This window comes from Thamnophis sirtalis, unplaced genomic scaffold (genome assembly GCF_051295495.1).
Source record: "Thamnophis sirtalis isolate CommonGarterSnake01/CBP01778 unplaced genomic scaffold, rThaSir2_p1.2 scaffold_10, whole genome shotgun sequence".
In the NCBI taxonomy this organism is placed as follows: domain Eukaryota; kingdom Metazoa; phylum Chordata; class Lepidosauria; order Squamata; family Natricidae; genus Thamnophis; species Thamnophis sirtalis.
In genome coordinates, this window is record NW_028261390.1 from 40,209,449 (window position 1) to 40,223,432 (window position 13,984).

The window sequence follows — 13,984 nt, forward strand, 5'->3', positions numbered from 1 at the left end:
CTAAGAACAGCGGGAACAAATGTTTTTTTAATGAAACATAATTTCTATATACATATACAAGAATGAACAGAACATCTCCACATGAACTTTATTCCACATTTTTCATTTTCTCTAGCATAGCCATTTTAAAAATGACAACACTACCTTTTCCGGTCAGCCCATGGTCCATAATTAAAGTCTGTTCCTTTGCCACAAACAATATCTAATCCCCAGCATGGTGGTAAATCTTGCAATTTGCTATCTTCATTACTTGTCTCTCCCTCATTGCTTTCATCAGTTTCTTCTGGTACAACACCTGTATTTTGGGAAACAGTTCCCTCTGTGATATATATTCAAATAACTCGTAACTTGAAGGCTTAATTAATGAATGGATCATAAATCCAAGTACATAAAGGACTAAAAGACATTTTACACCCTACTAAAATTAAAAACCAGAAATATAAAGATATTACCAAAAATTCTAACAAAATGTATTGAAATATTTTGTACTGACCTTGAATGGTAAGAAAATTAAGAGTTTAGTCAGTAAAACTAAGAATTTCCCAGACATCATGAAAATCAACATTTACTTAAATCCAGCTATGTTGGTTAGTATTTTCCAATTGTAAAAAAGCTGGCAAAAAGCACAGAAGAAAAAACCTAGATGCCTCATAGCTATATGAAATTTCACTCTTCTTGAAATCTAGATCTGTTACACAAAGAAATCTTACAACTCAAATAATCAGATGATTTAAAGTTAATTGTTCAATAATAAAAGGCCATTAGTAATAACTCTATAGCTTTTTAGGATAGAGTCAAACTGGGTACCAATCCATGACGAGGAACTAAGTCATTTTTTTAAGTTAAAAAGCAAGGCTAAATTGAATAAAAATGGGAAGAGGTACTCTCTGTAAAAGGGAAAGGTCAATTATTCTAGGAACCTTTCCAGTTCAAAACATTGGAAAAAAAACTAAGATCTTGAAAATTGTTATTATACTTAAATGAGAAGATTCACACTTACCTGGTTCATCCATATAGTAATAGATGTCAACATCATTTGACTGCATCACAACAAAACCTTCGCCCATTAATCTTGGAGGCCTGTTATAAAAAAGAAATAAAAAATGGGAAGGAAAAATGTAAACACTGCATTTATCAATGGGATTCTAGTCTATGGAAATTTACAATCCATATTCCCTAGCAAGCCTAAATTTCCCCGGGGCAGCGGGGCGGTGGTTTGGAACAACCATACTAACCCCATTGCTTATCTCGTTTCAGGAGCTAATCGTTGGTTAAGGGGAGGCAGCCTGTTAGCCTTGGGGTCATCTTTAAATTGGAATCTTCAGGGCTGTCACAGCAGTGGATGGGCAAGTTGTGGGAATGGGTGGGGGTTGTTGGAGACAGTGTGAGATGTATAGCCATAGCAACATTTTTCCCTTGGGAGTCAAAAACATTCAGTCTGCACCTGGAGTGGCGTGACTGGGAATCATCTACAGTTGGGACAGTGACCTGATTGGACCTTGTGATACCCATGTGGATGCAAGAGAAGGAACATTGACTTTACTTTGGGTGGGGAAAACCTGGAGCTTTCAGATTCGGGTTTTCCCAGATGTGCCAATATGATATATCTAATAAATTCAAACTTTGAGGTAAATGCCTGCCTTGGGAGTTTGGGTTGTGTTGGGGTATTACTTGGAATCCTGACAACTGCTACAAGACTTCTAATGAAAATTTCTGACTATTAAAAGTTAACTTATAGCCTTTGTTTTTCTAGTTAACTCACTTAAGAAAACCTTTAAAAGGTTTTTCAAGCAATATAAAAAAATCTGTATTTTTCTCACGCTTGGACTCATCCAAAACATTGTTTAGTAACATATTGATAAACATATTAACATTTTCTAGTATTAGTATTAACTAATAGTAGTATTAGTATTAGTATTAACTAAATTAATACTGAATTAAAAATCTTTATTTTATTTGCTTCAAAATAAAGATTTTAATTGAATTATTTGAAAGCATACATTTTTAAACTTTAACATGATAAAATTATTGAAGTGTGGTAGAGAAAGTTTTTGTAGCCAAACTAAATTTTTAATTGAAAAATTTTCACAGTACAATTTAAAGTTTGATTTAATTTTTTTTTTAAAGTTCTATCCTGTCCTAAATTTCAGTCACTTATTAATAGGTTTCCTGTTAAAATAGAACTTAGATGCACTCTGAGAGTACATAGCACTATTCTTTTAAACAATATGCTCTGGTCATGATAATAAAGATTTGGCTGTAATTAATACTTATCCTCTGCAAAGGGATAATCCGGAAAGTGACCATGAAAAAAACAAAATCATGAGTTTTGCTAGGAGATTGAAAAGTTATGCCTAGCATATAGGAAAGCACTCAGTAAGGCAGGTCTCATTCTCCTACGTCATTTTATAGAGACACCCATGACACTTCCTTAGAATTGTAAATTACTAAGATTCCTTTATTCCCAAATGGTTAGATACCCCACTTCTATATTATACGTTCTATAGTTTTAACTTATTATACTTACTCATCATTTTGAAGACCAACATATCTTGGACTTGGAACAAGCATAACTCTCACATTTTCCAGTTTTCCTTTTACAATGTGCATAAACTGATCCAGATGGCTTGAAGGTGGCTTTGTGGTATAAGTTAAGGAAGCATCATCAAAGTTAATGCATATAGTCTGAGGCAGATAATGATTTCCAAAGGCTAAGCGGCCCTAATTTAAAAGAAAGACAATCTCATGTTAGCTCTTAATTCTTTGGTAGCAAGACATTCTTTTTAAACAATTTTACTTATCATTTAAAATAAACCATATATATCACCTATTGAAATACATATGAAATGATATGCACATGCACACCCATATTTGAATCATGTCAACTAAATAAGGCTTCTAAGATCAAAATGAAATATTATAATGACTACTGAAGAAAGTGATCTTCAAAAAGCATAGAAAATCTAAAATACAGATGATCAGATTTTACTTACCGTGCTAACATTGACTTTAATTATGGGAATAAGAGATCTCCATGAAGATGAGGGGTCAGAAGAATCACTTTTTGCTTTGACACTGAAGGAAGAAAACAAATTAAGTTTAAGAATTCTGGGAGTTGAAGCCCACAAGTCATAAAGGGGCCATAGTTCCCCACATCTGTCTTAGGCCAGTAATCCCCTGAACATGCTCTCACCTTCAACTGCTGTAATTAGGCTAAAATATGAGGTAAAACAAAACACTTGCAGGCAGTTCCAGTAATCTTTTAAGAACATTTTCAACTGTATTATGCAAAACCTTTCAAAGTAATGTCCCGCCTTTTTCTGAAATGCTATATTGCTACAATGTTTAATTAATTTTGGCTTCAATCAAGACAAGAAAGAAGAGAAAGCAGAAAGATTATTATTTCTATTCCACCTGGGAACATTCTCCAAATGATTTTCCAAGAATCAGAAAATCACCCTGAATAGCAATAGCAATAGCAGTTAGACTTATATACCGCTTCATAGGTTTACAGCGGTCTACAGAGTCAGCATATCGCCCCCACAATCTGGGTCCTCATTTTACCCACCTCGGAAGGATGGAAGGCTGAGTCAACCCTGAGCCAGTGAGATTTGAACCGCTGAACTGCAGATAACAGTCAGCTGAAGTGGCCTGCAGTACTGTACTCTACCCACTGCGGCATCTCGGCTCTATAACTGAAGAGTTCTATGGTACAGGAGCTGGACAGAAATTAGGTATCATCAATCCCAACACATTCAGAAGATATCTTCAGTCTACAGGAGAGGTTTTTCAACAGCCTTGGCAAGATTGATTTGGTAATTTTATCTTCCTACAGCCCTCATTTCAGCATTTCCTAGATTTTAAGGGAGGAGTTTTCTTTGAAATATATTTATCAATATTAAATTGAGAGGGACAATTTATGTATGTCTTTCTTTTTTTCTTTTTATGCACTTTTATTTTGGTGTAGTCTTGTTTTACTTTCTTTTGCTTTTGTATATATTTTTTCTTTTTTTGGAGTTTGTATTTTAATGTTTTAAATAAAATAAAATAAAATAGATTAAAAAATAGTTATCCAGCCAGCAGGTGATATTTTATGGAAGGAAGAAACACAGCCAGGGCAATCAACCAATCTGTTTTGATGGTCCTATTTGGTATACATTAGGATAGTCTCTTTTGCCAGCACCATACCTGTGTCAGGACAGAGACTAGTAGTAGGGGCAACACATTTTATACTGATATATTTTTTGCCAATTTGGACACTAGTGGACACACTAGTGGCTAGAAGAAAAAACTGATAAAATAAGGACACTCTCAATCATCATCATCATCCTAGCCATTATCTATCCACTGCAGGATGAAGGCCTCTTCTGCATGTTTCCAACCAATATGGTCTTAAGCTTTCCTTTGCCAATATTTGCTGATGTCGTTCCATCTTGTTTTAGGTCTCTTTTGTGGATGCTTTTTATCAAGTAGTATCAGTGGTGGGTTTCAAAAATTTTTAGAACCTCTTCTGTAGGTGTGGCCTGTTTTATGGGAGTGGCTCAGCAGTCATGTGACCGGGTGGGAGTGGCTTGGCGGTCATGTGTTTGTGTGTGAGGGGATGTTCTTTTCCAATTTTTAATTTTTTTATAATTTAATTACTTAAAACACACTCTAATATATTTAGATAGCAAATGTAAGAACACTTCAACCATACAGTAAACAAAGGACTAAAAATTGAAATATGGATTTGCAGAGAAATTTCTCTCTCTAGATATAAAGCTAAAGTCTTGTTTCAAAAACATCTACCACAAATTAATGTTCTTTTAAGGAGTGTTAAGAATTCCCTTGAATAGGAATTTTCACGGTAGATAGCTGGCTACATCAGACAACCAAAACAAATCCTTCCCACGATCAAGGTCATACATGGGTCAACCATTCATAGAATATAGCAAGCTCTCTTAAAGGCAGGAAGTGGTTGATATCTGGTTTCCCTGTCTACCATTTCTTAGGGAAAAATATATTTTCCTTTTTCTTTTCCTCAAGTAAAAGAGAAATCTGGAAGGATAAAATTCTTGTAAACATGCAATGGTTGATATACACCTGTAACAATATAATAGATAGCATAATGGAAAAAACTGTGAGAATTATTTTTTTATAGCAATCAAACCTCTCATGACCTATTTATCTATCTAAATAGATATAATATTAATAAAATAATGTGCTTTAACTTATGGATAGTGGGAAGGAAATGGTAATCTTACTCTTCATGGCAATGTATGTCTATTATCAATCTAAATATATATTTGGTTATATCAAGTAGACAAATAAAAATAACCTCCTGCTAGTTCTCATATTCCTGGTGACATTGAGCCAACTGAATGATTTACAGCTTCTTTTGAAAAGAGTCTCAAGTCTCCTCTGAACTGGGCGCCATCTTTTGTTTTCCATCTTTTGAAAATATTCCACTTATAGTGGGGAAAAAATGCAACAAACAGAAGGGAAGGCCTTAACTCACATTGTGAAACTAAAAACAGAGAGAGACACACACACATAAATATTTTCTATACTTTATTGAAAGTGAATATTAAATTGAGTTGTAATATTTTTTAGAACTGTTTTCTTTTTAATTAAACATTAAAATGGTAGAGTGAACTCTAATTTAATTTTCATATTGATTGTTAGAAATCACCTTGAGTATTCTGACGAGGTAGGGCAGAGTATAAATAAAAATGAATAAATAATCCTGGCTCCTACCAGCTAAAAACATATTTTGGTATTGTTTAAGTGATGAAAAGGATGAATAGTTTTAAATAAATGAATAAATTACTTTTTAAAAAACTCATACACATAATATTTAGGCTCACCACTGAAATTGGGAATTAGAGTCTGGCTCCACGTCTCTTGATCTTCTTCCCCGCCTCGGTTCTGCGGGTGAGAGGTGCTACTGAGGTGGCGCAGCGGTGGCGGCGGTGGCGGTGGGAGAATCGGGGCACTGCCCGCTGAGCAATGCAACCCACAGCTAACCCAGGAGCAGTAGCCGCCACCGCTAGCCACCCAGCACCATCGCTCGCTACCACTCAGGCTGGAGGCTGGGTGGGCATGCAGAGGGGGCGTGGCAGCAACGATGGCAGCCGAGCAGGGGGAACGCTTTGGCGGGCACTGAGGGAAGGAAGGAATGAAGGAGGCTGCAGGCTCCTTTGCCCTCAGCAACGCTATCTCCTTTCGTTCTCTGCTGCCAGAACAAATGAATGAGGCAGATGGAGAACGGAAGGAGATAGCATTGCTGAGGGCAAAGGAGCCTGCAGCCTCCTCCATTCACACATTTGGGCAATGGGGGGGGCATTTTCTCGCACGCCTTCAGAGAAAGAAAGAAGGCATGCGAGAAAGCCCCCTCCCCGCCTGAACGTTTGAATGAAGGAGGCTCCTTTGCCCTCGGCAATGCTATCTCCTTTCATTCTCTGCTGCCCGAATGAGTGAATGAGGCAGACGGAGAATGAAAGGAGATTGTGTTGGGCAGGGAGAGCGAGAAAGGGGGGCAGAGGGAGGGAGCGTTCCGGTACTGTGCCACCGGACGAAGGGGTTCTAAAGTGTACACTGAATTTCATGAATGGGTTCTAGCGTATTGGTTAGAACCGGCTGAAACCCACCCCTGAGTGGTATCCATTCTATGACTGCCTTAGTCCACTTGCTATCAGTTCTTCTTGCTATGTGACCTAATCCCATTTTCCTTTCATTACAAATTAAAATGTATTGTTGTGCATAAAGATAAGAATTTCCATTTCTAATTCAATACAAAAGCTACAAGTGACACAAAGAACCATGGAAAGATAAATACTTGGCATCACAAGATAGAAAGGCCTGCACATGGATTACATAAGAAATGAAAATATACAATGCAATCAAAAGAGTAAAAAAACTGAAATGGAAATACTCCCAATAACTGGACATATTTTATTTAAAAGAGTGCATCTATTTACTATTTAGTTGTAGATAATGGGAGATACCATCTTAATATATAAATGCCTGAACTGTAAAGCATATTACTGAACAGGTCAAGTCTTTCTAAAAACCCAGTGCACTAATCAGTAGGTGCAAGCTAAATAATCACATGTTAAAATTAAGTGCAAAACAATTTCTGTACTGTATTCAAATGTCTGAAATATTAGATATTCCTCCGATATGGAGGAATTGTCATATAAAGGATTGAATGGCTAAAATGGTTAGTAGTCTAGTAAGGACAGATTTAATTTCTTAGAATCAAAGGAAAGAATCAGTTTTAAAGCTTTGTTGCTTTTTTTAAAAATTAACTGGTAAATTTTAATCAAAGTTTACTGATAAAGCAGTAAAGTTAGCGCTATATTCAAAAACTTATGTGAATGAACACAATCCATACCTGTCAAGATTTGTATGTGATTGCTCTTGCCCATTTTCTCGTGGTTTTTCATCCTTTGTTTTTGGAGGAATTATGGTTGGCTCTAAACCAAATAATTCCTGAAGTTGTGCATAAAGATAAGAGCGGTTGTAGACATGAAATTCAAAATCATTCACCATGATATATAATCTTGTTTCTGCTTTAGGATCTATGGAGTTAAACAAGATGTATATTTCATTTAGTCAACTCACAAACAAATGTAGAAACATTACATGCATATTATACATGCATATTATACACCAAATCATTAATTATATGCCGCATACACAAGAATGACCTTCTAAAATAATTAACCAACCAATATGCATGAATAATGTATCTAATTCAGTTTGTAAACAATCACATCATCATTTGTATTATAAGTCAACATTCATTATAACAATTATTTCATTTAGAATACTGGTTAGTAGCTTTTGTCTAGTTCCCAGCAAGTAAGATGAAAATAAATTATTAATTAAAAACAAGATAGGTTTTAGCTATGGCTGAAATTCTTACAAACACTCACAGAAGCAAACCAACAATGCATGCTGTTACTGTGTAGTCTAAATGACTTGTTTTAAATACCTTGTTTTTTTTGCTCGGGAACATTAGACGCACCAGGCTTTTTGGGAGGAAAAGAAAACAAAAAAATCTGTCTCTACCTCCCAGCCCCAGCATGTGGCCATCAGGGCTACGCTCCGTTGCACCCACCACTGGTCTGGATCCCGGCTTCCATAGCTCTGCCAATCAGCGGGCTGGCTGACCAGAAACGGAGCTATTGCTGTCTCCTCTGTTTCTGCTGCCAGCGTTCCCCAGCTATCGCCACTCACCGCCACCACCACTGCCACCTATCGGCCTCCCAGAATACCACCAATCAACTGTTCTAGGTGGCGGGGGTTGCCGTTCACTGCGTGAATGGTGGTGGCGACAATCCCTGCCGCCTGGAAAAGCTGATTGGTGGTATTCCAGGAGAATGATCCAATCGCCAATAGCTGGTGGCTAGAGGAAGTGACAGTAACAGGCATCCCATGCAGAGGCCAAAAACAGGGCACGGAGAGGCCAAAAACAGGGCACGCAGGGACCAAAGGGTGGGGAGGCTTCAGCAATATTCAGTCCATAAGACAGACATTTCCAGAGGAGGAGCCAATGTCCCCACGGTACGGACGTGCGGTCTTGATGCTCTGAGACTGCAGCCGGTACTTTTGCCACTGGGGGGGGGGGGTCCAATCGGACCTAAAACGTCCCGAAGAGACGGTGAACAGGAAGAATATGTCTTGCTGATTTCGGGGATATCGCAAAATCCCTGAAAAAAGCAAAGAAAGGTCTTCAAGCTAGTGACAAAACACAGCTTAGGCTAATGAAGTGAGGATGGATGGCTATGAAAGGGAAGGGAACAGAAAGAGAAAGTGTGATCATCTGGGGAATTCTTTCTGTTTTGGAAAAAAAACTGCCCCAAAGAATCTCATTTTTATGCTAAACTAAACCCTTAACCAGAAGAAGTCAGCGGCGGAATTGATCTTCATTGTTTTGTTTTGGTCAGTATGCTTTTCTTCTTGTAACTATTGAAATGCTTCTTGCAACTTTTTCTCTCCCCCCCCCCCCCTTAAAGTGAACGGACCGGTTTTTCTTCTTCGGCTCCTTCCTGCCTTATTTTTCAACTCAAGGACTAAAATTTCCCTCTCTACTTTAACAAAAATTGTCTATTTGCTATTTAACTCCATTTAAGAACTTTGTCCCTCCTAAATCTGAGTCAATACAAGAAAGTGAAAAAAAATACTAGTTTTGCTACTCGGAAGCTTAATGTCTTCGTGCTTCAAAGCTCTGTAACTAAAAGTGATAAGAGTCAAGGCCATAAATTGTTTACCACAGCTGTCTCTTGAGAGCATTATCGGTACTGGGAGAAGGGGAAAAAACGGAACCTCTCTCTTGTGAAGATTAAAGCTACAGTGGCAGTAATTTACAATTTGGAACATGGAGCAATTTACAGAAGAGGAAACTTTAACTTTGCAAAAGATTTGGGATGCAATTCAAGAGTTATTGGTAACTTGGAGAATTGACAAGAACATAGAGTTTATATCAGAAAAAAATGAGGGAGGTGGAGTTCCAAAAACTGAAGAGAAAAAGGAACACAAAGATAAGAAAACTAATTATTTGATTTCTGAACTGAAAGTGGTTGAAAGCGAAAAAATGGGAGTTTGGAGGGGGGAATTCGATGGTCTGGAGCTTTACCCCAAATTTCAAGGCACAAAAGAAGAAAAAAGAAAAAATGATGGTTTTAAAGAAAAAAATCTTATCAAAAACAGAATTGGCAATCCAACATAAATCAATTAAAGTAGCAAAAGGGTGCCGAGATTACCTGAGAGATCCAATAGACAATAAGGTGCAGAGAGATGTCCATAAAAACTTTACGAAGGAAATAAATAGAAAATTAACTGCACAAATGGCAAAAGAAATAAGACTATATGCCTTCTGGAAGGACACAGGTTGATATATGAAAATCGATAATAAAAAATAATAATAATACCTAAGTTTGATGATTAGTAAGTAGGAATTTAGTAACTCTTTAGATTGCTTGCTTAAATAAATAGTTGATAATGGTAACAATATTTCTATGTTGGCTGGAGGTGAGGAAGCTGGATATAAGTAATAAATGATTTCGTTACAAACATTAATGGTAATAATGTTTGATGAAATGATAAGAGTTATAGTTAATGTAATGTATAATATATGTACTGGCTTAATATAAGGAATTTGGATATAAATTGCAAACAATGATTCGGGGGGGAAAGGTTTAGAAATGTAAATAATTAATTCTTATTTTGAATATGTTATAAAGGTGTAATGTTATTGGATATATGAAAGTAGATAACAAAAAATTTAACTAAGTTTTATAATTAGTAAGTAGTAATTTAGTAACTTATAGATGGTTATGTTAAAAAATAATTGATAAGGGCAATAAGGTATACATATATGTTGGTTTGATGAGAAGAAAATAGATATAACAGTAAAGGATTTTTTGTTAACCAATATTAATTATAACAATTAACAATGGAATGATAAGGATAAGGGGTACAGTTAATGATACATATATGTACCACCATAACAAAAGGAACGTGGACACAAATTGTAAACAGTGATTTGGGGGAAGAAAAGGGCTTAGAAATTTTGTCAACTAATTTTTGTTTAGAATATGTTATAAAGGTTTAAGGCTATTGGATGACTCTGTAATAAGTAATGAAATGCCATTAGGTGGTTGTGTTTTTTAACTATGGATTATTCTAGGCAAAAGGACATTAAAACAATTTCAGTTAAATGAGAACTATGATATGTTGAAAGTAAGACTCATCAAGAACTTTGATATTTGATATGAATGTAAGTAATGACTCTGGAAGAGATGCACAAAAGCTAATTGTAACCAATTGACACACTTTCTACAAGATGTAATGTAAGATGATTATTTTTGTGTGTGTGTTGTTTGTTTAGTAAAAATAAAAAAATGTTTTTTTTAAAAAAAAGACAGACATTTCCACCCACTTTTGGGTGGGGGGAGTGTGTCTTATAGTGCAAAAAATACAGTATATGTTTGCTGACTAACACACTTTGGATTTTGCATAAAAAAGCAAGATGCTTCTCTCTGTCCCTTGTTTATGTCTTTTTTATCCATTAACATGCCATTATCTTAAATGGCTAGGAGGGAAGAATAAAATGATTAGTTGATAGAAAAGATATGAGCAAACAAATAAAAGCAAATAAAGGCACCCGATGTCACGTTCATATGTATTTTGTATGCATTTTCACCTGTCATCTCTTATTTTCAAACCTATTACACCATCTGGAATAGGGCCACAGGCACATGACTGCGCCCACTTCATCACGGTACCAACACAGCCAAACCAAGGCAGGCAAGCAATCTTGGCCCAATTCATAGCATGGGACAAGTAACTGCATGTCCCAGCAGCAAATCCACGCACCAGAGGGTGGGCCATAGCCTTCTCATTGGATACAGTCCCGCCAGCTCAGCTTTCCAAAGTGGAAACTGAAAAGGTAGTGGAGCAAATGTGTTTTTTCCTGGCAAGAAGCAAAATAATATGACTCGCCGCGCTTTGTGTGCAGAGATCAGATCAGATTTGATCAGGGAAGTGACTGCAATCCCAAAATTATTCAGACTCTGAAGGTATCACTGCCCTGATATGATCACTGGGTGGGGGCAGAAAGTAGAAGAGTAGGAGATGCCTGATATTTCAGGTGGATTTCAGTTTCAGGTATATCCTTTCTCTCCCCCTCCCTCCAGTGATCACATCAGGGCAGAGATGTGTTCAGTGTCCTAAATAATTTGGGGGTTGCAATCACTGCCCTGATCGAGTCTGATCTCATTAATTCTGACAAGGAGAGATGGGAAGAATTGAGAATAATGTATTTATGGTCTGGACAATTGAAAAGTAAGTTGTAATTCTGTTTAAAGCTGCAGTGAACTCTTTAAACATCTTTTATTATAGAGAAAAGCACTGTGTTTTATAACATAGTTAGAACTTAATCTTGTATGAGGAACTACTAGTTTTCATTTTTAAAAAAGAGATGATTTTGTTTGGTGTGGAGGGATATGTGGGGGTGGAGAGGAAAAGACGGAAAAGGAGAAGCACCCGATATTGAACCACACTGTCCTAATAAGATAAAAGAAAACATACTAACTAGGAGAATAGTCATATGACAGACCAGGATTATTGGTTTGGTATTGAAACATTTGTTACAAACATCTTTCTGGACATTTTCATATGCATAATGTCATTTCATCTACTTCTACCTGTGTAGGGCGGAGTGGAGGTTAATATTTTCCCCACTCTCTCCCTCTTTCTTTCTCTGTCTCTTTGAGAGAATCACTTTATTTAATGTTTTCATTTTATTTTTGCTGACTACAATTACAGAGAACACGCTCACTCAGTTAGAGAAGCTTTCAGGGTGTGGCTGACAGTTCTTTTTCCGAGAGGGTTCCTTCACATATATCATGCCTCTTCCTTGGGGGTTTTGTTATGCAAATCTGGCTGAAACTGATAATCTAAATTACTTCATTTCAGGTTCCTTTTCTTCTTTGTAACCTGACAGGAAAGTTGTATTTAATTTCACCACTACTTGTCACTCAGGTATTATGTAAATTTTTCTGACATATTCTTCAGAACGCAGGAAGCCTGATCCTGAAACTGAAAACAAATTCCTGATTTCTGGATGTGCTTGGAACGACTCCATTATTAGCCAATCTCTCCCTTTCAGAAGCACCATGCATCTCTGCCCGCCCACCCACTGCCTTGCCACAAATGTGCAGTATTCAACCAAGGGGCTCCCTACAACAGCTTGGAACCTCCGGAAGGCAACAGATTGCAGGGATCACCTGAATTGTTCCTTTAGTTTGCCTTCTCCATCCCAACCATCATGCCCATCCCAGTCCCCTACATGCAAAGTGCAGCAGATCATATTATTCTGTTTCTTGCCACGGGAAACAATACTTTTGCCCCCACTCCAAACCTTTTCAGTTTCCACTTCAGTAAGCTGAGCCAGCAGGACTGCACTCAATGGGAAGGCAAAGACCTACCCTTATGCATGTGGGTTGATTGCCGGAATGCGTGGCTACTTGTCCTGTGCTGTAAATTGGCCAGGGACAAATGTCCCTCAGCAAATTGCCTGGCATGAGGGTATGGGGGAGGAGTGCCAGCAGAGGTTCACCCATGCTGGGTTGGCTGTGGCAGGGTGTGTATGCAATGAAGTGGGTGCACCCATGTTCCTGTGGCTAATTGTCATAGACTCTACTCTGTCTTCTATACTGTTTCCCCGTCCATTTTATTAAAATACCAATTAAAATGCCAATTAAAATACCTATGTGATTAAGGTGGACACAATCTCATTATATACTCAAATCTTATTAAATTTTGACATCTTATCATACAGGATTTTGACTATTTACTAAAACCAATGTAATTAATTTTATTTAATATGAAATTCCACAAATTCAGGGGCATAAATGTTGCTGTAATTTATATTTTATATGTTGTTCTTCAAGTTTTCAAGAATATTAATTATCAGCTTAAATGAAAAGGTCAGGAAGCACTGTTACATAGCATGTTTAAATTGTAAAAATTAATTGTTATACATTTAGAAAATTAAAAAACTGTACATAATTATAAATAATAAAATAGCATATCAGTGATTCACATATTTTTAGCTTCATATAGTATGACCCAATTAAACATAATTTTGTTATAATTAACTCATTATTTTTCTTTAAAGACAACCTTATTACTTATCTACTCAAGAGACATGAACTCCTTTGATATTTCAATAAACTAGGTCTCTTAAACTACATACATTATATAACCAGCAGTTTTCTATGTATTCTATCATTATCCAGAAAGTAGTAGAAAATTTACTTTTTCCCTAAAACACATAAGGGTATTACTGCACACAAATCATTTGAACATTTTTAGTTGAATACTTTTAGCAAATTATTTATTCATTTTCTAACTATACACAATGAAGAAAGATATCTTCAGAAAGACCATTGGCTTACCTGAAGAGTTCTTTTCTGTGCACTGCGGGAGAGTC

The 13,984-nt window shown here is 36.6% G+C and overlaps 1 protein-coding gene across 11 annotated transcripts in view; it reads right to left on the reverse strand.

Moving 5' to 3' along the window:
- The window catches only part of BLTP1 (bridge-like lipid transfer protein family member 1), a 199,643-nt gene that overhangs the window by 154,877 nt on the left and 30,782 nt on the right, over positions 1-13,984 (reverse strand). For all 11 annotated transcript variants that reach the window (XM_087724418.1, XM_087724419.1, XM_087724425.1 and 8 more), the window contains exons 6-10: positions 7,376-7,562; positions 2,994-3,075; positions 2,528-2,721; positions 1,001-1,080; positions 145-295 (exon numbers count right to left, since the gene is read on the reverse strand). In XM_087724418.1, the coding sequence (XP_087580544.1) occupies positions 145-295; positions 1,001-1,080; positions 2,528-2,721; positions 2,994-3,075; positions 7,376-7,562 (694 nt within the window). The remainder of the gene's footprint in view (positions 1-144; positions 296-1,000; positions 1,081-2,527; positions 2,722-2,993; positions 3,076-7,375; positions 7,563-13,984) is intronic.